Source organism: Vidua chalybeata, chromosome 6, assembly GCF_026979565.1.
Source record: "Vidua chalybeata isolate OUT-0048 chromosome 6, bVidCha1 merged haplotype, whole genome shotgun sequence".
NCBI classification, from domain to species: Eukaryota; Metazoa; Chordata; class Aves; order Passeriformes; family Viduidae; genus Vidua; species Vidua chalybeata.
In genome coordinates this window covers 25,230,324-25,257,509 of record NC_071535.1, presented here as the reverse complement: position 1 = coordinate 25,257,509, position 27,186 = coordinate 25,230,324, and the positions used below count along the sequence as shown (strand labels likewise).

At 39.9% G+C, this 27,186-nt stretch overlaps 2 protein-coding genes across 6 annotated transcripts in view; one reads left to right on the top strand and one right to left on the bottom strand.

The window, feature by feature from the left end:
* Nucleotides 1-662: 662 nt before the first annotated feature.
* On the bottom strand, nucleotides 663-14,503 carry PPP2R3C (protein phosphatase 2 regulatory subunit B''gamma). Of its 2 annotated transcripts, none has more exons than XM_053944599.1 (13): nucleotides 14,430-14,503; nucleotides 13,641-13,768; nucleotides 12,408-12,512; nucleotides 11,699-11,811; nucleotides 10,811-10,908; nucleotides 7,728-7,798; nucleotides 7,330-7,462; nucleotides 6,171-6,226; nucleotides 6,023-6,098; nucleotides 5,277-5,413; nucleotides 3,502-3,639; nucleotides 1,804-1,863; nucleotides 663-1,094 (listed from the first exon to the last, which is right to left on the bottom strand). In XM_053944599.1, exons 1-13 carry the CDS (start codon nucleotides 14,476-14,478, stop codon nucleotides 906-908), a joined length of 1,353 nt encoding a protein of 450 aa, XP_053800574.1. In that variant the 5' UTR covers nucleotides 14,479-14,503; the 3' UTR covers nucleotides 663-905. The 2 variants fall into 2 exon arrangements, with proteins under 2 accessions (XP_053800574.1, XP_053800575.1); XM_053944600.1 differs by lacking the exon at nucleotides 14,430-14,503 and adding an exon at nucleotides 13,981-13,999.
* Nucleotides 14,504-14,664: 161 nt separating this feature from the next.
* Nucleotides 14,665-27,186, top strand: part of PRORP (protein only RNase P catalytic subunit) — a 37,423-nt gene continuing 24,901 nt past the window's right edge. Inside the window, exons 1-4 of one of the 4 annotated variants that reach the window (XM_053944590.1) lie at nucleotides 14,665-14,750; nucleotides 15,230-16,623; nucleotides 17,580-17,627; nucleotides 18,963-19,095. In XM_053944590.1, coding sequence (XP_053800565.1) covers nucleotides 15,620-16,623; nucleotides 17,580-17,627; nucleotides 18,963-19,095 — 1,185 coding nt within the window. In that variant the 5' untranslated portion in view covers nucleotides 14,665-14,750; nucleotides 15,230-15,619. Of the gene's footprint in view, nucleotides 14,751-14,783; nucleotides 15,051-15,229; nucleotides 16,624-17,579; nucleotides 17,628-18,962; nucleotides 19,096-27,186 lie in introns of those variants that run through there. The other 3 variants (XM_053944588.1, XM_053944589.1, XM_053944591.1) reach the window with 3 other exon arrangements.

Sequence of the window (27,186 nt, the reverse complement as noted above, 5' to 3'; positions counted from 1 at the left end):
CTGGTTGAATATTCAGGCACCACAATTCAAAATATCATTTTACCCCCACCCCTTCCTTAGACTCTCATGTGTTCAGCACTACCTCAAACTAATAAATAATGCAGGATTATAAACACTTCTGGCCTGGAGCTATTGTAATTCTATCTGAAAGCTGAAACACTTCTGTGGCTTTCTTAAGGATTAAGAGAGTTTCACAGCTTTAACTGCTATTGCTGTAGCTCAGTTGTACAACTAAGATAGATTATGTAAAATTCTTGCACAGGAGGTTAACTAGGTGAAAGCCTCCATACAGGTGTTTGGATTAGTTTTAACTAGATCTAAAGCTAGTGCAGTTTTATTTCTGTTAATAAACCTCTTAAAATTAGGTAACTATCCAGTTCAATAATTTACTTATCCTTCCTGTTACACACTTAAAGCTGGTCATGCATGCAAGAAAAAGGCCTAAATTCTTTACTTCTTACTGAAAACTTTTGCCTTCACAACAGAATGCTCAGTAGTGCTGTCATTAGAGGAAGCCATGCAGAATGGAAAAGGAGGTTTGGGATGGCTGAATGGATTACTGGCCAGTACTGAAGATAGCAAGAACCACAGTCTTACTTTCAGGTTAAATTCACACTTAGAATAAGGTATTTAAATAAGAATAAGGCTTGGTACACATGAAAAAAAGTCAAAAAATATTTATTTTAAAGAAAGGTTATTTTTGCCTCTTAAACAATACTTTTTTTGGTTTCAGAATTTAGTTCTGTGATTCGTGTACCACATTTTATATCATGTGTGGGGGCAAAGGAGGAAGGGAGAGAAGCAAAATGGAAGAGGAATTAATTCAGATAATGAACGTTTCCAGCTTCCAGCAGTTGGCCCATCAGATTGAGATCTCTAGGGATACAGTGTGCTCCCATTTGACATCACGTATCATCAACATCAGCAGTGCTGTCGTTATCGCTTGCCACAAGGACCTCTCTGTTCTCGTAGGTCCAGAACCCATTCAGATCAATGAGAATGCTGGTAACAGTGTCTCCTTGACCGCTATTGATCAAGTCTTGAAGGGAGATTTTGTAAGGGTCCTTAGGCTTTACCATATCAAAGATTTCATCCTATGAAAGACAAGTCAAAATTGAGAGAAAAGCCCCACACATTAATGAGCAGAATAATGGCTGTTTCATACCATATACAGAATGATCTTTGGGTAACTAGTGCCACCCACACCAATTTACAAAAAGCAGCTGTTAAGCCCCAAAGCATTTAAGATACAAAGCACACTGACTGATTTGCTACAGTTCAGAGCAGTGTCCTCAGCTCCCACATCTCAAGTAAGAATTTGCTTTTCTGGGGAGGCCTCAGCCTCAAAGTGGCAAAATTAATCTCAGTTCACTTGTATGAGCTAAAGTTTTGTAGAAGCTCTTGTACTTTTTTTTTAAGTACTGAAACTAAATATACAGTAGGCAGTAATCAAATTTATAGGCTGTTTGTTTCAGTCACCAGTCTGCCCCCTGTCCCCCAAGGAATGATCCCCAGCCAGAACTGTAAAATGGACTTAGGAAGTACCTTCAAGTGTAAGAAACAGCAACATGTATTTGAAGGTAATTTCTCTATTATTAAGGAAACTACTAGAACACATCAGTTATTTTACAGAGCAACTGCTGACTAGAAAGGCATTTTCAAACCTATGAGTAGGGCAAGTCAGCTCATTTCTAGTACTCTCCAAGGAAATATACAGCAACATAGAAATTATGATGTAATGTAATTAAATTATTAAATGCTTATTCAAAGATTTTACACAGTACTCCATTTGGTAAAGCTAACCTTGACATCCTGAAAAGAAACTGGTTCTTGTCCATGAATTTTCATTTGTTCCTGAATAGCCTAGAAAAAAGAGAAGTTAGGAATGGCTAGTGCAGTATTATACTGACACTGTATGAAAGTTATTAAATGCTTCTGCATTTTAAGCTGTATTGCCCTCTAACAAAGCATTCATGGTACAGCTTGCAATCACTTTTCTTCCATACATGAGGCAGGGGTGAGTTAAGGCATTATCAATGATATACATCTCTAAGTTCACAGTTCTTAATGAGTATGATACAAATCTCACTTTCATCATGACCAGTGTTAGAGCAATTTTCATATTATCCCTCAACACTCGAAACTTAAGATACTAATACACTCAAAAACCATAAGGTTACATTTCTGACACAGTATGAAATACAGGCTAAGGAAAGAGAGAACGAACATGAGCAATCAGCAGAAAGACAAATCAATTATTTTAATGTGGTACTATTTAAACATCTGCATCATCAATCCTACATCTGCAAGTAACAGCTATGAACAAAACTGTTTCACTAGCACAAGCTGCACAGCCTTGTCAGCATATCCTCTGTAGGAGCAGAGCTACTCACACTTAATGCTAGCAGAAAAGCAATCATTCACAGAGTCAAGAGGAACTGTTCTGATTTCAAGGAAAACTCTGAACGTTTCATGTCCAAAAGGAGACGTGTTACAATACAGAAACAAGGTGGATATAAGATCCTGCCTTGAGCAGGCCTGAATGCTTTACTGACTGAATGAAGTACATACCTTGTTCTTCATCCTTTAAGTATAAAGCTAAGCACCATGACATTATTTTCACAGTTATAATACAAAGATCCATATAACAAAATTTGGAGTGTTTCTCCTGTGTCTGAATAGATACTACTGAGGGAATCCTGCACATGAATAAAGCATCAAGCTCATAACTCAGCTAAAACCATCCACAGCAAAAATATTATTTTACTGCATAGCACTTCCCTTCCCAAGATATCTCAGGTATCGATGAGAAAAACAAGACAAAACAACAAAACACTTGCCCCCTTTCCAAACCAAAATCACCACTAGTCAGAAGAAAAAAAAAAAAACCCAAAACAACAAAAACCCATCACACAAAAACCAAGTTTGGAGGAAGATTTTACAATCTTAAGTTAATCTTAACAGCAACTAAAAAAATAAGCTTAGTTTAAATCTATTTTGGAAGCAATGTGTACAAATGCAGACTATGAAAAATGCAATAGCTTTTTTGCAAGCAAATCACTGCATGAAAAATCCCACAGCTGTATAGGCCTATCAATAAATTTCATTATCTTCATTTCTTTTAGTGAATTTTAGGATTACAGTTTGAAATTAAAACCATGGGCAATAATCAATTAGAACCATCATAAAAGATTTTAACAGGTAATCATCACACAATCTTATGACAATTTTCAATTAAAAAAAACCCAAATCAATAGAAAATATTTTTCCTACTCAAAATCAAACCAGTTAATTTCAACTGCAGATAAAATACTGAAAATACCTTTTGAAATCTTTCCAATTTTAGTCTTTAAAAAAAAATTAAATCTTCTTAGAAGTCGTTACTAGACTACCTGTGGCTATTGGTAATTTAAAGTGATTTCCTGCAGATCTGCATGCAGAAGCACAGAGGCTGTAACACTACAAACACAGCAAATGGCCTACTTGTATAAAGAGACTTACCCTAAAGAAATAATTAAGGGAAAAGACATTCAGGTGTCCTTTGTTCTCTATATCAAGCAGTTTGAAAATATATTGCAGAGCTGCAGGCTCCTTTCTGTTTTCTAATGCAAGCACAAAGTCCAGGTAGGTTTTATAGTCCTAGAAGTAGACACAATCACGTTTATTATAGTCTTCTTTCTAAATTGATTTTGCAAGCAGGAACTCTGTAATTGGCAGCTATTTCATTCTAGGGGATCAGTTTATTTTCTGAAAAAGACAACATGAAATAAAAAATGGCTGCTACCACTAATGTGCACAGAAAAACCACTAATGTGCACAGAAAAGTTACTTTTTATTGTCTGCTGATAATGGCAAGTCCTGCAATTTTAGAGGCAAAATAGCATTCCAAGCATAAATCCAAATGCAACATGCCATATATATGCTTTTAAACAATGTTTAATATATCTTTAAACTGCTGAACATACCCAGCTAGTGAAGAAAAACATATAAAATGTTTTCATTACCATAACTTAAATGTCTAGTGGCAGTAAGCCTACTGGTACCAAATAGTGAACTATATGGACAATTAAGTACATAATCCTTAAACCAGAGTCAGAGGTTTGGCAAATTAAGTGCCAGAAACATTAGTTAATGTTCCAAATAAGTATCACTCTTTTTCATTCAAGAAGTATCACACTTTTCTTTTTCATTAGTATGGATTCTTGGTTTCCCAGTCAAGATACAGTTGTGACAAGGACAGAAATCCTGCAGCCCTGTGTGTATAATGACCCTGTTTACCTGTAACACCAGGGAGTTGTGCTGTCATTCAGAGGGAGCCTGACAGCCTGGAAAAACGGGCTAACAGGAGCCTCATCAAGTTCAACAGAGGGAAGGCAAAATCCAGTATCTGGGGAGGAATAACCCCATGTACCTGTAGAGCTGGGGGCTGACTATCAGAAAGAAGCTTTGCAACAGGCCCTTGCAAAGGCCGCTGACAGCACCCTCAGCTGCATTAAGAAACGCTTTGGTGGCAAGCTGAGGAAGGTGATCCTTCTCTACCCAGCACTGCTTACACGACATCCAGGCACTGGGTCCCACTCTGGTCTCCCCCATGCAAGAGAGATGAACCTACTGCTTCAAGTCCAGAACAGGACAACTAAGAGGATCCCTCATGTCCTCAATGATTATGTGACTCTAACAAAAAAACTCCTCAGGTGGCAAAAGGGCTGTATAGTGACCTTATCACTTCACTCTCCAGTCTTCTGAATGCAGACAAGAATTGTGGCTGAACATTAAGTAAAGCTTCAAAAAATATAGATATAAAGTGTTACTTTAAATTAGTTAGACTTTTCATTTTTCACAGCTATGGAAAGCTTACGATGAAAACCACCGTTGTCTTCATGAAGAAGCTGACAGCTTAGCTAACTTGCACTAATCTCACGTGTGCCACCTTGTCTTTGGTTCTCTTTAAAACATTACACTTAACTAAAAAGTATTGCTGCATTTTTCAACATGCACTTTGTAATTGAATCTACAAGTGGCTTTCTTGTAGGCTGTCTGGATTTTCTATCACCTCCGTTTTTTCAAATAAGCAATTTATTTTTAGGCCACACTACAATCAACTTGCTCTTAAGAAAATTAACTTTCTAATGTGTTGCATGGTCATTTGTGTGCACAATGATAAACAGAAGTTACTTTACCTCAAGCTACCCTTTAAAGATACTGACTATTAGACATTTCTCAACTCAATAAGCCAAAGATGTTATGCTGTGGACAAAGGGAAAACATGTAATTACCATTTCACCATCATAAGTTAAACATTCCTGAAAGACACGATCCAAGAATATGTTGGTCAGAGTCCCTGTTCCATAGCGGGACAGCTCTTCTTTGCTGAGCATGCCATTGTGATCTTTATCAAGGTTTAAGTACTGACCTAGGAAGGAGATAAAAAAAAGCAAACCATAATATCAGAACCTCTATCAGAAAAGAATTCTCTCAACTGAGAAAAATAAGCATTGAAATGCTAAATTTTCTAATTTCCATAATAAAAGTAATGCAGTTAAGTGAGAATTTACTAGATCCACAATAATATTCACAAAGCATCAGAAATAAGCACAGAACATGGAGGGAGAGAAGTGGGATTCCCACAATGAGGTGTTAGCAGTTCTAATGTAAGTTAATAGCTGTGGATACTGAGAGAGGAGCAGGAGGCTAAGAGCATATTACTTTACACAGATATGCTGTAAGCATTCATAAAGAGCTAAAAACGATGCAAAGGCATGAACAGAGCCAGAAGAGAAGGTTACAGGAGGAATCTTGCGCAACAAAGTGACAGATTTTAAAACCACAATAAAGAGCAACAGTGGAGAACCAAAATTATAAATAAAGTCAGGAAGATAAACTGAAAGGGTGAATACAGGATTTGAAAAGACAAGTTAGCAGCAGGATTTAACATGACAAAAGCAGGGGAAAAATAGCAGTAATAATGTGACTAAGTCATACTAGAAAGAGAAGAAAAGTGTTGGCATATAAAGGAACCTACCATAAACTCTTAATGCAGAAGGAGCAGAAAACCAGTTTGTTTCCTGACTTTCTTTAGAAAGTTCTTCGTCCCTTAACTAAGTGAAACATAAAGTTAGAATTCAGAAGGGGTCAATTAAAATATAACAGTATATGTTAGAGACCTTTACCTCCAGTAAATCATCCAGGAAGCTGCAAGCTAAAATATCCTGTATCTTTATCTTCCCTGCAGCAAGAAAAAGAAAGTACATTTTAACAGTTGCTCAGCCAACATATCCATTTGACTAGTATAATTTAGGTGGTTCTACTTAAGAAAGAAGTATTTGGAGCAGAAAACGATGCCTTTTTAAGAAACAAAAGCTAAACAAAACCCATGTCTAACATCAAGGATAAGGCTCTAATTTCAGAGATAAAATAAAATACCTTTTAAAATGTTTGGACAAAGCTAGCCTGATATTGGCAAGAGCTATCCTGAAGCCTTAAATGCCAGAAAACTAGATTAAAATAAATGTGAACATTCAACATCAACTACTCAAAATGTAAAATAAAAATGCAAAGAAAGCATGCTTAAAACATCTGATGAATAACAATAGTCTCCTAAGTGACATGATATTCTTACGTCTTCAAAACTACAGCTGTGACACAAAGCTAAGGTAGCAGAATGCACTTCTGCTGGTGCAGCTCTGACTGGTGCACAGACACTGTGCTAACAGCTGTGCAAAATAATGGCACTTTAACTTCCCACCCACCCTCTCCAAACGCTTGTAATTACCTCTGTCAGAAGCTGCTGCCCACACAATTCTGACCTTTACAAGGGGCACAGCTGGACCTTGAAAACACGTGCAGTTTGTGACTTAAATCGAGGGCATAGGAGGGAGCTACACTTGTAACTAGCATTATCAGACCTAACTGCAGACCTTTTCTACTGGGTCTACATGGTGCACACAGATTTAGTCACACGAAAAGCACATCACTCTAACCATTCCTGAGCATTTCCACAGCTCTGAGGATGTTCTGACAAGCAGTTGTGTTGTTGGTTGCTGTGTTTTCTGTTCACCCTAAACACGTACAAAATTAGCTACTGCTAATGGCTCATTATGAGGAAACAGTATCTTATTTGTCAGTTTCTATGAGAAAACTCTAGAGTACCTCAACTGATCGGTATCTCACAGAAATTCATTAGTTGTACAAGTAGATTATTAGACCACAGTAAAGAGTCATGGTCTTCAGGGGAGAATAATCTTCAGTGCTGAACAAAAGCCTACAGGAGAACTATACATTGCTTTGAAAACACAAGTAGCTTCAGTGGAAGCATTTTAAGAGACCTACCTGTTCTGAGAGGATCCAGAAAGAAGAAGAACTTTCTAACTGCTGTGCAGACATAAAAGGAGTAAAAAGATTTTTCTAAGCCATCCAGTTGTGGCAAAGTAGGGATGAGTTCCAAAATATAGTTTTCTAAATCCTGCAGAATTAAGAAAAGGAAACAAGCGTTAAATCCTTTTTTCAGAAAATTACCTATAAGTTTAAAAGGCTAGCACCACTCTCACCACATCTCTTGAATACATGAGTTGCAGTTTATCCAAACAAATGTGCCCACCCCAAATCTATGTTATGTTATAAGCTTTTACAAGACAAAAATTTCTTTTACAAGAAAAAAATTGGGATCTTTCTGATGCTCTGTCATTTGATTTAAAGAGAGACATTAAGTTAATCAAGAATTGACTTACTGATTCTCTGAGGTAGCCTTGTCCTGCCACATCATATAAACTGAGACCTATTCTTGTCTGGTGAAGCCATACTGTGAAACAGAAAACACAATTACAATGCAAGAAACCTATGGGGCTTTTGAGTTCATGCCAAAATTTGATGTTATTCTAGAGGCTGCAAGGCACAGTTGGATTTTAAGTGTCTCTTCCCATTTTTCAGAGCTTTAAGCAAAGCCATGTCATATACTGCTTAGAAACACTGTTTCAGTCTCTAAATTTTTAAAGAGTCACTTGCAGTATACTTCATAAATATATACTATTTATAATATAAATATACACCATTGCCATGACTGCCTTACAATAAGTAGATGTGAAATATGGCTGAGCAGACACCACATTTTATTTGGTGTATCACAGAATGGCTAGGATTAGAAGCAACTGTAAATCAGCTATTTCTAACGTCCTCGTGCCACAGGCAGGGATGCCACCCACTAGATCAGATTGCTCAAAGCTCCATCCAACCTGGCCTTGAACACTTCCAGGGATGGTGCATCCACAACTTCTCTGGACAATCTGTTCTAGAGCCTCACCACCCTCTGAGTAAAGTATTTCTTCCTAGCATCTAGTCTAAATGTCTCCTCTTTTAATATAAAACTGTTTCCCCTTGTCCTATCACTATCTGCCTGGATAAGAAGTCATTCTCGCTCCATTTTATACGCTCCCTTTAAGTACTGAAAGTCCACAATGAGGGCTCCCCCAGAGCCTTCTCTTCTCCAGGCTGGACAACCCCAACTCTCTCTAAGCCTGTGGTCATAGGAGAGGCTCACATCTTTCCTGTGCTGACTCCAGATGGGGTCTCAAGAGTCTCAGAGCAGAGGGGGAGAATCATCTCCCTTGACTTGCTGGCCATGCTTCTTTTGGTGCAGCCTGGGCTTTCCAGGCTGCAAGCACACACAGTTGCTTATATGGAGTCATATGGATTTGTTCTCTCTCACTGACTTAGAAACATGTAGCAGTGCATTTTCACTGCATTGAACAGCTGCACAATGTCATATACAAATAGATTGCTACAACCCCTCGTATAGCACCAGAACTGCAGCTACAGCCAAAGGTCAGGCCCTCACTTCTGAGTTACAACACAAGAATTAGAATCACACATCTCCTTCTCTTTGTAAGGAGAAGGCACATTAATTTGAAAATCTACAGGACAACGTGCTTGAAGCCATTGTTAAAGCGCTGTTAACAGTGATGGAGTACAGATTAGATTAATAAAAACTATTATTCACATACTCAACATTAAATTTAATCCCATTTTCTGAAGAAACAGTTCAAAAGTTCCTCTTATGCAATATGAGCTGTCCTTCATAACATTCACTCTTCAAGGTAAGTGTTTCTCATGGTGTGCTAAGAGTCAGATAGCAGACATTATACAGTGAGGCTTAAGTTTAAAGGTAAATGCATCACACATGTAGTGATTTGGTGGTGACGACTGGTTTTTTTTTTATTTTGTTTACTTAGAAGAAAGGCATCATCCTAAATACATAAGACTCAAAACTTCTGGTTGAAACAAGCTCTGAAAAACCTCTGTCCATCTGGATGGGTCTTTTTGAAATGCATACAATTCTAACAGACTTTGCTGTAAGTCTCCTATCCTGCAGCTTTTGGGTTTGTTGTTGGAAATGGAAATATTACTCATTTCTTGCATGTTGTGCACACCTGTGTATCATGCTTTCTGCTCAACACATTTCTCATCCCCCGCAGCACAAGATTTTAAGTTAAGCAAGCTGAGCTGCTCAGAGAAAGGTGCTATTCTCCTCTCCTGAGGGCTTTAGCAGATCTAAGAACACAGTAGCCAGGGCAAAAGATAATGAGAATCTTCCTTTCTGCTAGCCAGCCTAGTGCTTTTAAACAACATCTAATACTTTTTTTTTTTTCTTAAAAGGCATTTTTCAGCTCAATTGGCTAGCTATAATAAATAGCTGAAAATATGGTAAGTGACAAGCATAGAAACACACGGACATATTTGACAAACAGTTAGAAAACATTGACAGCATCACTCTGTAGAAGGACAAACAGCAAACAGCTATCTGCCCAACCACAGTGGTTAAGATCAAACCTGCCATGGAACTGTATTGCTTTGCACTTCACAGTATTGCCTAAATAAAGGAAATTAGAATGACAATATATATAACAAACAGGTCATGCATATCTGTGGCCAGGGAGAGGTGGATTTCAGAGGTATGATGTGAAACATAAACTTTAAGAGATTTAGAGATTTTAGAGGAGCTAAGATTTTAGTTAGAGACAAGCCTTACTAGAGTTAATTAAAATAAAAGGATTCTGTAAGTAGGCCTTGATGAAGTTAAGAGTTAGTAGTTAACTAATAATTGATTGCTTGTCAACACAATGTTTAGTTAGCTGGGTTTATAATGAAGAATATAGAAACTGACAAATAGCTTTTAGGAACATAAGACAATTGTGGGCCTCCTCTGTTCTGAAACCAATTGAAGACAAGGAATGGGAGTTCTACCAAGGCTCATTTGTCATATTAGCATTGAAAAGGTAGAAAGGTCAAAATGAGGAAGACTTCATTTACTTCCACATTTCGGGACCCCTCCCCATGAAAGGGACCACCAACCCATTTCAAGAAACAAACTATGCATGCTTAATAGCTTTTGAAATGATTAGCATACGAAGCAAGGAATGGGATGTACTAAATTATGAATATGTATTTGTATTTTGGATATTCAATTCTTGTGTGGATAAAAGGACTCTGTAATCATTTGAAAGGTGTGGTGTGTATTTGGGAGCTATCCCGCACGCTGCCCGGCGTCGCAATAAACATACACTTTCTAACTTTAAACTGTTAGAGAGTTTTTGTCTGTCACAGTTGGATATCGGTGCTAGATCAATATCCATATTTCTTTAATAAATCAGATGGACCACCTTCTAGGAACAAGAAAAAAATCCCAAGCCTCAAGAAAAACAGCATTTGCAGTTAAGGGCAGATCTCACTGCTGTTGAAGGGATCATCAAGTAACTAATAAAGCTGAAAATAGCTTTAAAATGAAACAACTTCTACCACAGAAGAAGCATCCACTAACCTTTTCGCATGACATAATTGAAAAACTGCATGATAGATATTCTCCCGTAAGGATCATTATGGAGTAACTTAGCGAAGATCTTCGCTGTAAAGAATTGCCTGTAAAACAAACACAAAGCTACTTCTATGCATCTGATTACACTGCACTGACAGATCCAGTTTTTGACATTTACAGATCCTGTAATGTTTTAACTCAGAATGTGTTAATATGCTACATTACACTCATTAGGTGGAATCCTACCAAGTAACAACAGCAAACTCAATAAAAAGCTACGTTTCTGCTCATGAGACTCTTCAGTGATGTAGAACTTTTGAGAGCTTTTACTCTCTTTATTACAATGTGTTTGTAAATTTCTCTTTATTACAATGTGTTTGATAGCTTCCAATCTTCTACAACAATATGCACATAAAAGAAACTGCCAGTAATGACAAATAATTGGCTTCTGCCCGAAGCTCAATCACAAAGCTATATGCACAACAGCCATCTCCAAAAGGAGTATAAAGAACTACCATTCACTGTGCACATCTGGAAGGAAATTCTGCATCAGAAGATATTAGGGAAGGTTGGGCAATATCACTGGAGACATGATTTCCAGTTAATTTACATAATGTGCTATTTGCTGACCACTAACACCTAAAAATGTTCATGCTGATAAAAAATTTTCTTCAAAGGGATTCACTACCATTCTTTTAGGCACCTCTATTACAAGTCACCTCAGAGAGGCAGAGTACACCTTTACAAGGATGTAAAGTAACCAGTTCATCAGTAACTACATGGATATAATTTTTTTCTCACCATTAAACTGTTCCCATCTATTTTAGCAAGTGAATGTTACAGTAGCACTTAGGTTTAGGCAAAATGAGCGCATACAAGAGAAGAAAGCCTTACTTGCATTTTGGTCCAGCTTTTTCACCAACTTTCAAGAAGTTTTCATAATTAATCATTGCTTCTTCCCCAGTCATTGGTGATGTCTGATGTTTGTCCAGCAGAAACCAAAGATTCTTAAAAGGTATTTATATTTGGTTAAGAAGATATCTCTTTAGAGACAGCAACGTGCTTAAGATTTAGCATTTAAGAAACTCAGCAAAAATGTGGGCCTGATGCAAGGTTTTCTCAGTTAATCAGGACACATGGACAGTTTAGCCAGAAAAGTGAGTGTGTGCTACTTCCAATCCCTTAAATGCTGCTAAACACATGCACACTCTCCCTCCACCACTAGCTTTCCTAGGGTCACGCTCCTTTTGTCTTTGCAGTGTAATAAAATCAACCATCTTAGGAGATCTTAGGAGTCTCTCTCAGCGATACATAAACAGAACTTATTTTATCATCTGGGCCCACCAGGGAAATCATTGCAACGTGCTGGAAAACTGGAAGCCATCAATTGAGTCCTCCCATATAACATAATGAGGGAGCTTCACACTGGCATTACCAGTCCAATACTAGGCAGCACTTCAGCTTTACCAAGTACTGTGTGCCCAAATACAAAGCACCTGACCACTAGATTCTGTGGGCAGATAGGAAATCATCAAACTCTGACAGGAGATAATCTAAATCCATTCAGAAGCCACTACAAGACATAAAGAAATTATTTTCCTACCTGCAGTTCTTCATTATCCAACAGCTCTCTACTTTTCCTTTGCAGAAAGACAGCTCTAGATTCTTCTCTTAATTTCTGAAGCAAGACTTCATCTTCAGCTGGCAGCTGGAAACATCATGGCATTTTAATTTTCAGCACAGGATCATTCAAAAACTACACACCCAGCAAGTATTCTTAGGTAGTCTTGATCACAGGCTCTGACTGAAGTTGTTCACATGACAGAAAATAGCCAGTCTACCAAACTAGCTTCTGCTACAAGGGATATCACTTGCACACTGTCTCAAACCATTTCAATAATGAAGCACTTACTTAAAGCAGGACATCTTTAACAGGAGAGGCAGAGAAGTACCTCATACCTGATAACCCATTGAGTAAGCACTTTCCCATGGTTGCTAGGTATGAGGGCTCACACATGAAAGACATTTACTGTTGTGTTTTACTCAGGAGAAACAGAACATTCTGTTTTGTGGTAGGCCTGACTCTCCGAAGTGTGACAGTCTACCAGACTTGTTTGGCCAACAAATAAGATAAAAGAACACCTAGTGTGAAATTTCTGCCAATATTTACATGCCAAACTGTACAGCACCAACTGGAACTTGGAGAGTTGCATGTGTATGCATCAACTGAAACATTAGCTACTTGAAAACTGTATTGGCAGAAACGTGAGACCCTAAGGAATACGTGACCATGAGAGGTTTGACAGAGAGGTTAGCAGCTGAGTGGTCAAGTTGCTGAGTGCCAGCAATATCAAGATGTCAACATGTGCTCCCATCCCAATCTGATTTAGCCTCACAACTAGGTTGCTGGACCAAGCATTTCTGATGGATGATGCAAACAACAGATCCATGTCTAGTCTGCAAGACCAATGACCCACCATTTTCATGAGGGAGCATCCCATTGTGTCTAAGCAGGAAACAGAAGATACATATGTATAACACCAGTACGTCAAAATTTAGTTAGAACATTAAGTGCCTCTGAAAGACAACTTCCTATCTTTACCAAGCACACTGATTAGCAAAACATTTCACTGACTCTGGTAAGATTCTTAGTACTTATTTAAAACTGCTGAAATTCACAATTGTACAAAACAAAAAAATAGACTAAGCAATTCACATTGCTCAGATTTCAATCTACTTTAGCTTCTGAAGCTGCAGGGTCCCTGTGAGTGAGCATAACATTTTTTATAACATAGAATAGCCTCTTGTTAGAAGTTTACCTGGATACTTCACTTACCCTGTAGTAAAATCGTGGTATGTTTGCATATGACATGCTGTCACTTTTTTTCCCTCCTTTCCATTCCATGTAATATTTTGTGAACAATTCCATTTCTTCATCCTTTAGCTCTTGTTCACTCTTTTTGGCTAATTGACACAGAAAAGAATGTTAACCCTGTACTCCAAACAGAGTTCTAACATAACGAGGGGCTTGAAAAATAGAGCTAATACTGAGGCTTATCTGGTTGTGCTGTTCAGTAACACAAATATGAGGTGGAAATTAGTGGAGAACAGACCCATTACATAAGAGTATGTCCCGTGAGTATGTACACAGCACCTCTTCCAATGACTGCACACACCCGATTCAATGCAAGGTATGGAGCAGCTCACGTAGCAGCTCCATGAGGATGCCTGGCAGAGCAGCAGGGCTCCCGCTTCAGCAGCAGCACTGTTTGGGGCGCTGCGAGCCGCCCCTCAAATCGCCTTTCCGTGCCGCCCGGGGCTGTGGCTGCGCACCTGCGGCAGCGCTGGGTGCGCTCAGCCGCGAGCGACCCGCTCCCAGCCACGGCTGCGGCGGGGCGTGTGCCGGGCAGCGCAGCCCTCACCGCTCCCTGACCCGCGGGAGTTCGGTTCTCCGCAGGGCGGCTCCGGGACCCGCCCGGCCCCTGCGGCAGCCCGGACCCGGCGAAGTCCGGCAGCAGCGGAGAGGCCGGCGCTCGCCCCGCCGGCCGTGCCCCGCCCCGCCCCGCCGGTGACTGCGGGCACCCGGGCCGCCGGGCCCGCCCGCTCCCGATCCCGGGGCACTCACGCGCGCGGCGCGCGGCCAGCCGGGCCCGCAGCCTCCGCTCCCAGTCCATCGGCGCGCGCCCGCCGCCGCCTCCCCGCGCATGCGCGCTGCCCCGCGCGACGCGCCCCTGCCCTTTGAAGCTCCTTGCCCGCACCCGACATGGCGGAGCAGCCCCGCCCGTCCTGCCGGGGCGCGCGGATCGCGTGTCGCCCCGCCCGCTGAGGCGCGATTGGCTGCACGCGCGGGCCCGGGCCCGCCGCGCGCTTCCGGGCCAATGGGAAGCCGGCCCGCCCTGCCCTGGTGCACGCGCCTGCCGCGCATGGCCGCCGCGCGCGGCGTCAGGTGGGCCCCTCGCGGGGGGATGAGGGAGAGAGGGGCGAGCGGGAAAGACTTCCCCAAAAGCCGGGGGTTCTGCGGTACCGGGCCGGGTCCGCGGGGCACCGAGTGAGGGATGTGGGACCCTGCGGAGTCTCCCCGTAAGGCGGACCAGCCTGCGGACCACCCGCTAGTTACCTGTATAATCTAACGTGTACCTGGGATTTCAGTGTAATTACCGCCCGCGGTGTTGCTCTGCCTCTTTGGCAGCGGCGTTACCAAGGATTTGGGATTGGGAAAAGAAGTTAAATGGAAGTTTGTCACCAGGTGAAAAATGTGCGGGGAGCAATGTAGGAACCCTGGGACTGCCTGAAGGATCAGGATTGGGATTTCTCACCTGAAATCGTCGAGCTACCTTGAGTTTCGTGTTTGCTAGCATGCAGATGTAAATATCACAGGAAACCACGGAGCAGGTCATGATGTCGTGGTGTTATTTTTATTTTTAGGAAATCTCCTGACTTAAATTGGACAAAGGCAGGAAGAAAAACCCCGTGCTTTTTGTGTAGCTGCGTCAGCGTTGCCTTTCTGCGTACAACACTGACAGTACGCATCACTGCTGTAACCAACGAGCAGGAATATGTGAAACATCTTCTCTAGAAAGAAAGATACCCTCATTTTGGATGATTGTCCTCGCAGTCTAAGAGATCGATTTTTGTGAAAAAAGATATTACCATTGTTTGTGTCCGTAAGAGACAAAAAGGACTCACAGAACAAGCATTTGGAAACAGAAGCTTACACAGCTTGACAGCCCTTCAGCTTCTATTAATAAACATCCCCATACAAACTGTATTTTTCGTTTTATAACTTCATCAGATGCAGTGAGACAGTTTGGTCTTATGATGGCACTCTTTTCTCAAACTAGTCAGCAGGGTTTTCAGGCTTTGCTGTGGAAATGTCACATGTTCTGGCCTGTTTCAAGATGCCGACAACTGTTTGCTGCCTCTTTGAGCATCCCTAATAGGGAAAAAATTAACTGTTTCAGTTTTATGACATCTTCCAGCACTGCTTTACCAGTGGACCCCAAAGAAACTGATGTCTTACCTACCAAGAAAAAGTCTGAAATTGATTGCAAAGAACGAAAAGGATGGTATGAGGAGACTAAAGAAATACCTGAAGAGAAATTCCACTTTTCTTCCTCTGTTGGAGCTGCAAAGAAATGGTCAATGAGTCATGTTCTGTCAAGGCATAAGTTTAGCAATGTACAACCTCCAGAAAAACCTTTGCAGGCTGAGGAATGGAACAAACTAAGGGAAAATTTCCAGTCACCTGAAATATTTGAAGAGGTGATGCTGAACAGTATGATCAGGTGCAACAGCCCCATTGATGTGGCCAAGTCCTTGCTGACCCACCTGGCAAAGCGTAATGGTGACATTGCATACAATGTGCTGGTCAAATACCTGACCCTGTGTGTCCAGCAGGGGCAGGTTTCAGAAATCCGTGATGTGTATGACATCATGAAAGTCAGGTTTAAGATTTTAGAAAGTGGGGCTTACAACCTTCTAATCAGGGGGTTGAGCAATTCAAATCAATGGAGAATGGCCTTGACTGTTTTGGAAGAAGTAAAAAAGATTATGATTCCCTCACGGGTGTGCTATGAATCTTGTATCAAAGCAGCCAGCCGTCACCAAGAAATGAAACTCGCCTTTGAACTGTACAATGAAATGTTGGCTAAAGATGTGGTCCCAACTTTGGATGTCCTGCAGTCATTTTTTGACTTCAGCAGGGGTATGAAAGGTGCTGAGTTACAAAAAGAGCTCTTTGGTATCCTCTTATATTTGAGAGAGAACCAAATATACCCTCACAAAACATTTATGTGGAGTATAAAGCTATGGTTTGAAAGGTAAATAAAGTTTAAATAGCAAGATGCAGTTCATGAGAGGAGGAGGGATTCAGATTATCCCACAGATCAACTCTGAGACCCCTGAACATCTCATTTTGATTTTTGCTTCTCCACAAAAAGACATGCTGTCATGAAAAGATGCGTTTTATTTACTGTGAAAGTTTAAAATTTTTACTGATTTCACCTTTTCTTTTACCTGTTAAATATTATTCCTTCATACAAAAATTAGGAAATCGTGTTGGGTCATGGCAATTCAAAATAGCTGACTTCATCTCTTTCTGGGGTGCTAGATAAGGAAAACTGACAGGTGTATGAGGGCTTTTCCTGTAATTTATTGGAGTGTAGAAGTAGTAAGCTAGTTGAAAGTTAGCTCTATGTTTTAGCACAATATTTAGCAGGTTACACTGTTTGTTATCATGAGTAGTGATTGTCAGACTCTGCAGATTACAACTAGTTACAGTGCATATGCACAATGGAGTTCACCTGAACCCATTCCATATTTGTCATGAGCCCATCTGTGATTTTTTAGCTGTTGGCTTTGATTTATGTGAACTACAAAGCCATTTTAGAAGTTAGTCTTCCTGGATGGAAAATGTGGCAGTGGGAATGCACTACCATTATTGGAATGGCTTATGAATGTGTAGGGCAGTAACTTAAAAGTTGTCAGTGCACGCTGATTGTTTGTGTGGTTCTTAAAATTTGGGACAACATAAACTGTTGATGTTGATGGTGTTAGTTTTTTGTGTGTTGTTAAATGCTGGTTCTTTATATAATATTTCCAGGTGTTACTAAATTAATACGGATTTTTATATAATTTCTTTGTAAGGTAGATGATTGTTCGGTTTTTTTATTTCTAAATGTTGACCAAAATATAATTATTCTGACTTGTAATTCAGATATTGTTAAATAAGAGCCTACCTAATGTTTTTATTTATCTTTCCATCTGTACCTATTAGTTTACCAGGAGGGAACTGGAGAGGACACCTGACCAACATTAAAGACAGGTAAATGCAAAATTCTGTTTATAAGTGAGGGGTTGTCTTGATTCGTCTATATTGAACCCTTCCTTCAAAAATATAAAAAAATTGCATTCCTTATATACAAAAGTATTTCAGTCCTTGAGAATATGAACCTTTGTTGTGACATAATTTGGCAAGCTCCAGTTTTCAACTCGTACATTAAACAAGACCCAGCATGCACATTTGGAAAAGAGTTATGCTTAGCAGAGCCAAGGCAGAAAAACACACTGAAAAATAAGAGGTGCCATTTTACTGTGTGGTTTATTTGTCTCCTGTTTAGGATTTAAAGACTTTCTTTTTGGTTGGCTTTATAATACTGTTGTTTAACACGATCTACAGCAGAGCAGCTTTGGTGTGTAAAGTGTTCTCTTTTTGAAAACTGATACTGTTTGCACACTGCAGTTAATTTGTACAGTTGAAAGATTTCTCCCTGTCTCATTTTCAGTGAAGACAAAATGGTTCTTAGGTTTTCACAGGTATATTTGGGTGTGTTTCTATTACAGTGCAGTTTTCTTAATGTCTGTAAACTGCTATTTTAAATGTTATTCTATTTGAAACATTGTTTTATGTTTTTTTGTAGCAATTTGGCAATTATAAATGTATTAATTATGAGAATGTCTTCAATGGATTATGGGGATTTTAGGTGGTCTCTAAAAATACTCTATATTGCATACTGTAAAGTAAAAGCACAATGTAGAGCCCACAGTTTTTGAAGTCCTTGAAAGAACAGTGATAGCTCACTCTTTTAAGAGTTGTTTGCTATAAAATAGATTATTATTCTGTAAGGATGTGTGTGGTACTGTACTCTGTTATAATAATTCATCATATTTTAGACAGCCTTTTCCAGGCTTTAAGAGTCTTAAAGACTCTTAGACTGAGAGCTAAGTCTGTTTTCTGTCTTACTTTCTGTAAACAGTTAAAGACTTTGAGAGCTAAACTAACTTAGATCACCTCACATTTTATCATGGGTTAAGAATCTGTGAACAAAATGGTGACAAGTGGTTCCATAGTGGTTATTTTGTTAGAACTGTAAGAACACTTTATTTTGAACTAAACAAGTTTAAGGTAGACTACTTGGATAAGTTTTTGAATAAAATTAAAATGGTTTCAAGAAAAATAAAAAGAATATAAGAGCGAGTGGCTTTAGTAGGTTTTGGTTGCACCGCAGAAAGAGTACAACTGATTTTCTGATTATTGTACTGTGTTGAGGTTCTTTTAAAGAATTGTTCTTATATACAGACTATAGATGAGTTAGTAATATTTAAGGAATTTCTTATTTAAAAGCCTTTTTCCTTTTATTTTCTTGTTTCACTATTGCAGTGGACAATGCCCAGTTTGCAAGCATCAGCTGGAGGACAGTAACCTCACCGAAGAGGAATACAGTAATCTCAGTGAGAGAATAATAAGGGACGTGATACATGGAACTGACACTTTTAGAAAGACAAGTCCAAAGGTAGGTCTTTTACACTGTCAGGTTAATTGGCTAGAAGTAATGTTCAGTATATATACAAGTAATATATATACAGGTAATGTTCAGGCACTTTGAGAACACCAGAAATTTTTTCTTTGCTTTAAGCATTGGTAGGTCATTAGATAGGCCATAAAGTATCCTGTGTGTATCCAGTTGTATTTATAATTTGCATCTAAATCTCAACATCTTTCATATTTTATTTGCTCTTGCATTTTCAGCCAGCTGTTAATGGATGCTGAAATAATTAAAATGTTGGGGGGTCTTACATTAAAAAATTAAAATCTTTTGATCTTCCGAAAGCTAAATTTTAAATATGGAATAAAACCTAGTGAATGGAACAAAATAATACATCTTGAGCTTGCAAAAAAGTAAAATAATTGGTTATAGTTTTGTTCTGTCACCTTTTACAACCCACCAACCTATCAACTGCTCCTCAATTTTAAAGATACACTTTCATACTTATAATTACAGTATACAGTATTAAGCTTTTCAAAGGTCATGGTAAACATATGAGAGGGCGCAATTTCAGGCACTACAGTATATTGCAGTTCTGTGACTTCACTAAAGCTTTTGACACTGCCTCCCAAAGCATTTTCCTGGGGAAGCCCATGGCTTGGACAGGTATGCTCTCCCCTGGATGAAAAACTGTGTGGATGGTCAGGCCCAGAGAGTGGCTGTGAAAGGAGCTACACCCAGTTGGCAGGCGGTCACCAGTGGGGTTCCCCAGGGCTCAGTGTTGGGACCAGTCCTGTTTAACACCTTTGATGATGATCTGGACAAGGGGATCAAATGCATCCTCAGCAAGTTCACAGACAACACCAAGTTGTGTGGGAGTGTTCATGAGATGGAAGGCAGAAAGGTTCTGCTGATGGATCTGGATAGGCTGGATCAGTGGGTCAAGGCCAACTCTGTGAGGTTCAGCAAGGCAAAGTGTCAGGTCCTGGACTTCTGTCACAATAACCCCAGGCAGTGCTACAGGCTGGGGACAAAATAGCTGGAAAAGGACCTGGGGGTGCTGCTTGACAGCAGCTGGACATGATCCAGTGTGTGTGCCCAGGTGGCCAAGAATGCCAATGGCATCCTGGCCTGTATCAGAAATGGTGTGGCCAGCAGGACCAGGGCAGTGACTGTCCCCCTGTACTCAGCACTGCTGAGGCCACATCTCTAATCCTGTATCCAGTTCTGGGTCCCTCACCATGAAAAGGACATTGAGGTGCTGGGCATGTCCAGAGCTGGTCAAGGGTCAAGGGTCTGGAGAGTAAGTCATAGGAGGAGCAACTGAGGGAGCTGGGGTTGTTCAGCCTGGAGAAAATGAGACTCAGGGGAGACCTTACTGGTCTCTACCAGTACCTGAGAGGAGGCTGCAGCCAGGTGGGGGTTGTTTTCCCAGGCAACTGGCAACAGGGCAAGAGGACATAACATCAAGCTGTGCCAGTGGAGGTTGAAGTTGGACATGAGGAAGAATGGAAGAATTTTTTTTGACTGAAAGGGTGATAAAACATGTAATGGGTTGCCCAAGGAGGTGGTAGAGTCACCGTCCCTGGAGGTGTTCAAGAAACGACTGGATGGGACACTGAGTGCTGTGGCTTAGTTGACAAGGTGGTGATCGGTCACAGATTGGACTTGATGATTTTGGAGGTTTTTTCCAACCTTAATATTTTATGATTCTATTTCTGACACATTTTGTGTGGAGATAACACATTTGGTGGTAGCAATAGGGAACATAGCTGAGCCCCACTAGATGGAGCCCACACCACATCCCGGGGTAGGTTTGCTTTATCTTTGAGTATTGATTGGGCATTTGCTGCAGCTGGCACCTCAGTTCTTCACCAGCTTTGAAAATATGGAAGAGGACACCAGGTTTATTTTTCAGTCTTTCTGTGGGCACAGACATTAAACATGTTTATCAGTTACTGAAACTTGAAACAATCTTGGGGTATTTTTAATACATGCAGCCTATTGTGCAGTCATCTCATTTCCACACAGATCTAATTATCAGTTCAGGACTTTTGATCTGATCTACCTGTGAATTGTACAGGAGAATAAAATTCTCCTTAAAAATGTAGCATTCATTTTAAGTATTTAATAGGTACTGGTGTTCTATAATATCATAAACAAAATGTGTTCTATTGAATGCTGTATGACTTGAAAATTTCAAATGGATCAAGTAGACAGGGCTAGGTTGGCAGTAGCAGTTGAAGGTGGAGAGATTTAGGAAGGGAGTTCTGTGTAACAGGACCTTCACACACAATCTGAAGAGTAGTAGAAATTATGTTCCTCTGTGTGAGAGCCTGATTGATTAAATGCATACAATCTAATGAAACAAAGACTCAATACACTATATTAAATTTTGATGTCAGTAGATTCTGTTAGTCTGTGTGATAGCTGAAATTCCATCATTTATCACTACAGGGCCACCTACTTGTTAGTTTCAAGTTGATCTCATTCCAGTTCTGTATCAGCAGGTAGTCCCTGAATGGAGATGAACTTGGTGTGTTTGCTGTTGCTTGTACAGCTTAAAGTCTGCTTCCTCAGTGAATTTTGAACATGGATGTGGGGGTAGTGGCAAAACAGTGTCATAATGTATCAGATGTTTCCAGAAATAAATTTGGGACTTTTTAGTGCCTTTGTGCTATGAAAGCAGACATGTGGTGATGAAAATATGCTGCCCATTTTAGGTATGTCAGACTGTGTGACTTCTTCTGCAGCCAGGGGCTTCCAGAGGGGAACTAGGTGATGAGGCTGAAATAAGGATGTGAGCAAATACATCTGAGAAGGTGGGGGGGATTTCATTTTCCAGTCAGTCATTTTTTTTTTAGTGGCTGCACTTCAAATAGGAAACTTTAGCTTTGTATTCCTTCTTTTCTCCTAACTAGTTTTCTTTAGTGGATCTATATTTCTTGCAATGAAATGATTAATCAGGGAAACAGTTTGAGTTGCTTTGAGCTCTAAATATTTTTTTCCAACAATGTTTCAAATTGAATATATAAATGCATTTGGAATCTGTTTTTTTTCTTCACTGAGTAATGGTCTTTTGTCTTACTTTTGCAATGGCATCGTTGCATTATTTTATTTCCATCACTTAAGAATAAAAGTGTTCAGAGTAGAAAATGAGGAGCAAAGACTTGGTTTGTTGAGGATCCCCCAAAAGTAGTTTGTTGTGCAGTGATTAATGAAGAATAAGTCTTTTTTGTAATTAGTTTTGGGAAACAAAATCGAACAACATAGGTTTGTACATCAGAATGGTAGTGAACACTATTTACAAATATGTTGAAAAGATGGCTTGCATGAAACTATAAAACTGATTATCTGTGATAAATGTTACACATTAAAAATAAGCATCAATTCAGATCCTTATGCATAGCTTCTGGAAGGTCTATTAGGATGTCATATGATGATCTAATACAGCCTTGCAGGGCTGCCATAGAAAGGAAACAGTTATAGTAAGACTGTCACCTTTTGTACCAAATTTCTACGTGATATTTTCTGTCAGATGCTTGTTTACCCTGGCTGCATTTAATTGGGAGCTATGCTATTGAGCCTGAGAGGATATAATTGGTATGCTAAGAGGCAGAATCAACTTTTGCTGTGATGACTTTCATGTTGCAGCTGCTCCTGGGTGTTTACGCAAATGCTGTAATTTCATTCCCTTTGTGGCTCCTACATACCTCTGATAAGCCTGAAAGGGCTGTTGTGCAGTGGGAAGGAAGCTTATGGGAGACATGTATGTGCTGTCAAGAAGGCAGGAAGAGATGGGGTTGTGCTCATGTGAATTCCCACACCAGATCTGAGCTAAGCAGGGATTTTACATATTCTTCTAGAACATAAGGAGACGACAAAGAGGAAGTAGCCCATTCATCTCAGTGTTCTTTTGCAACTGAATGAGGTGGTGCTATTTCCAAGGAACCTTGAACATAAAATTCTAACTCTTACATTTTAGACTGATACTTTTTTTTCTGTAAAGCTTTGGTTCTCCTTCCAACTCCATGATTTGCCCCTAAGTGACCCAAAGGGGGCTTAGGGTATATGTCAGTTCTGTTCTGAATGTGGCACAGTATAGCCTGGGATAAGTGTGCCATTTACCTCCTCTACCTCTAATCCCATGGATGTTAGCTGAGTCCTGCGCCGGCAGTGCCCGCTGTGGGCAGAGGCTGTGAACGGGCAGCGCATGCACATCGCAGCCAGTGCCTGCAAGCACCTTCCTGCTCCTGACAGTGCCTCCCAAGCTACAGCCACCGGAGCTCCTGACTCAGGGGTTATTTGTAAACTCAGAGGCGCGCGTAACAGAGGCCAAACATATTGTGTGCAATCCAGAGTACATAGAGATACCATATACAATACTGAGAAAAGCCATCCTGTTTAGAAGGGTTTGAAGGGGATTTCCAGGCTTTGAAACTGTAGGGGAAATAGTCAACCTGTTGGGCATAGCAGCAAATAGATTTAAGAATGCTTCACCAAGGCGCCTTAAAAAAAAGAACTGGCTGGATTTCAGTTGGACAGCTGAATTTTATTTCTCACACATAATGTTCATTCTTGTGTTTTTCTTCTGATACCAAGAAACATTGCTGAAAACAAAGCAACATCCATTACATTGTATTTTATGAAACTGTTAAAAATGGAATGTTTTCACTTCTCTAAAATACACCCTGTTTGATAATAGGGGTAGTTACATTAGTGCAGTATAATATTCTGTTTATCAGAATCTGCTGTTTCCTTGCACTTGAGGATGTTGTCATTAAAAAAGAGAGGAAGCACTGCTTTTTGTGCTGTACAAAGCTTAAAGTATTGGAACTTCTTCTGGAAAAAATATATGTTGAATATTGTAGTTTTACATTTTTTAATTTAACTAGTGTCTCTCCACCATTCCTGATGTGCACAAAAACTTTATTGTTCAGAGGAAGTGACAAACAGCCTTTTCTGCAGTGATTTGAATACGTTTTACTGGAATTTTTTAATTCTTATTTTTGAACTCTGTACATTGGCAGGAACATAATAGCCTTTCTTGTATTTGTAAGTCCTCTGTGAATTCACTCATGTATCTCCTTTGTATGTTAGATTACTTTGGGTTTTTGCATTTAGATAGTAGACCTTTTGGATGGTTTGAGAATTTGACTAATGCCATGATTTTTATTTCTAGTTGCAAACATATTTCTTATTTAGACTTGAGAAGAAAAATGTTCAAGAGGTTAATTTTTTTCTGTGATTTTAAACTTATCATACACTTACAACTGTTATAGACATTAAAATTATTTCAAAATACTCATGTGGATTACTCTCATTGCTCTTTCTGCTTGTTTAACTATATTTTCTTTGTTTTGAAATGTTTATTTCTGTTATCATGTTTAACATAGTATCTGTAAATACTAATAATGAATTCTGTCCCTCATTTTTGTTGTGGTCTTGAAGCTTGTAATCTGTATGTACACTGGTATGCGAAGAAAAACATATATTTCTTTTCTATAAATCTATAAATGTATTTACAAAAGCTGAAATAGTATTGTCTTACCAAAAAGTACTATTTTCATATTTATTACTGCTGCTTTTTCAAATATTTCTCACTGTGTAAACCAGACTTTTGAAGTCTGAAGGTACACTTACTTAAAAAAAAAAAAAACCAAAACTTTAAATGAATTAATTAAGGCAGCAAAACTAGTAATTTTTCTTTTTCTTGCTTGCTTTTTCAAACAATAATTCCTACAGTTCTGCTTTTTTACAACCAGCCTCTCTTGCTTTGCTGTAATATTCCAGGCTGAGAGTTACATTTCATAAAATGTCATTTCATAATTTAGCCAGTTATCATAGTCAGGGCTATGTGTGGGAAAAGGTGATCCCAGTAGTCTCACCTGCTACCAATCTCATTCCATTTCCTGGCTGCATTTTCATGCCAGGACAGTCCTCTGTGTTGTAACCTCAGCAGAGGGACTGGTGGAGACTAAAAACTGTTGTATGGGCTGAGTTCATCCGCTCGAGTCTTTCTCCATGTGCTAACATGTGTGCACAGGGAGTTGAGGGAACAAAGCCAGGAATGAATGGCTGAGGAAAGGGAGAAGGTGGAAACACCCCTTTCTGGGGCACCACCGGTACATACCAGTATAAGATGGTGGTGAAATAGTGCATGAGCTGGTGTGGAATACAAAAAAAATGCAACTCTTTGTGCTTTTGCCAAGATATGAATGGACTTGAGCCACCCACACCCTAGTGATTAAACAATAAATTATTTAAAAACTCTTAAATTCTTTACAGCAATATAAATTCCGTCATGGATTTGGTTATAGCTGGCTTTTTCTTTTAGTTGTTTTAGTCAGTGTGCATCCATTTGTGAAGAAAAGATTTTTTTAATTGAAGGTGCAGTGAATAATTTTTAAGGGTTGCACAGTTGGCATTCCCCTGTTTTCCCAGTAAGGCAATGAACAGAATCAGGCGGGTTTTTAAAAATTCCCTTTTCTTTTGTTCATGGTGTGAAACGGGATATCACTGGAGCCACTGTGAGCGCTGTGCTGTGTGTGTGGGGGGAAGTCCTGCAGTGAGGTAACAGCCCTGCTGTATTGCAGTTCTTCTCTGCAGAACCTGAGCCTTATGGAGGGTCACGTCAATAAGCAATACAAAATGTGGTTTTAGTTTAGTTCCTTCAGTTTGAGTCATGTTTTCGAGTCCATAAGGAAAATGGACTTCCCCTTTAAAACTTTGTGAGATTAACCCAGTCAGAATAAGTTAGAAATCACTGTAAGGTTTGCTGTGTTTGTTTGGGTGCTCTTACCTGGAGGGGGGTGGGAGGGAAGGAGAGATGTGTTTTGTTACTTGTTGGCTTATTGAAGGAAGTGCCCCTTGTCCTGTTGAGCAGGATGTTTCCAAGTAAATGCTCCTGTGGCTTACACCACATGTGGAGGATGTGTAGAATAGGGTATGTGTTGCAGTTTCCATTTGGAAGGGTAAGCCTTTGTGAATAGCTTGCTTTTTTTTTTGCCTAAACCAACCTGACTCTTAGGGATGGTCCTGTGCAGGGCTAAGAGTTGGAGTCAATGATCCCTGTGGGTCCCTTCCAACTCAGCATATTCTAGGATTCTGTAACCTTCATGTCATCCTTGTACTGCATGGATGGCCATCGTGTCTGGATTCTCTTGATTAGTTGTACTCTAACTGCAGCTGTGCTCTGCTTCATTTACTGCTTAGAAAGAAAGCCTTTAATTTCTTCCAACAGTTAGTTAATGGGGAGATATCTTTAGGGAGCTCTGCATGAATCATCTGTTTACTACTGTGGCTAAAGTAAGAGCTACATAAAATCCAGACAAATCCCAATCTTTAAAAGATTGGCATTCTTTGAATTGTCTACTTTCTCTCTTTGTGGCCAAGTGGCTTGGTCTTGGTTGGACACCAGGTGCCCACCAAGCTGCTCTTATCACTCCTCTCAACGGGACAAGGTGTAGGGGTATAATGAGATGGAAAAGCACTTGTGAATCAGGATAGAGACAGTTTATTAAAGCAAGAGCAAAGGCTGCATGCAGAAGTGAAGAAAAATAAAGTATTTATTCTCTACTTGCCATTGACAGGTGATGTCCAGCTACTCCCTGGACAGTAGAGCATCAGTATGCATAGCAGTTGCTCCAGAAAACAAAGGTCATAATAACAAACACCCTCCCCTTGCCCCCTTCTTTCTCTTGGATATTGTTCTGAGGAGGTGTCTTTTGGATGGGATATCCCTTTGGTCAGGTTGAGTCACCTGTCTTGGGGATGTGCCCTCCCAAGATTTTGCCCACCACCAGCCTACTGATGAGAGGAAATGTTGGAGACACAGCCTTAATGCTGTGGGGAACATTAACTCCAGCTCAGCCAGACCCAGTACACTCCTACTGTGTAAGTCTTTGGGCATTTGTATCATGTCTGGATGAGGTAGCCTGCTCCTTATTTCCAGGCTTTGCCCTTTTCCTTCCCGTGTCCAGAGAGGATGAGAAATATGGCAGCTCAAAAACTGGGGACGTCTCTCAGGGGACGAGACCTTCTCTGTCGTTCTTAATGTATTTTTTTTCTGGAAAAGGAAAGAACACACTCTCATGTGTTGCTGGGGAAATATGGGTG

What these genes read in the sequence shown, in the direction of transcription:
- PPP2R3C (XM_053944599.1), bottom strand. Translation starts at nt 14,478, where the DNA reads ATGGACTGGGAGCGGAGGCTGCGGGCCCGGCTGGCCGCGCGCCGCGCG. An exon ending in GCTGGCCGCGCGCCGCGCGC is followed by an intron (nt 13,769 to 14,429) that starts GTGAGTGCCCCG and finishes TGTGTCAATTAG; the next exon opens with CCAAAAAGAGTGAACAAGAG. An exon ending in TTTCTTTTCAGGATGTCAAG is followed by an intron (nt 1,095 to 1,803) that starts GTTAGCTTTACC and finishes TGTCTTTCATAG; the next exon opens with GATGAAATCTTTGATATGGT.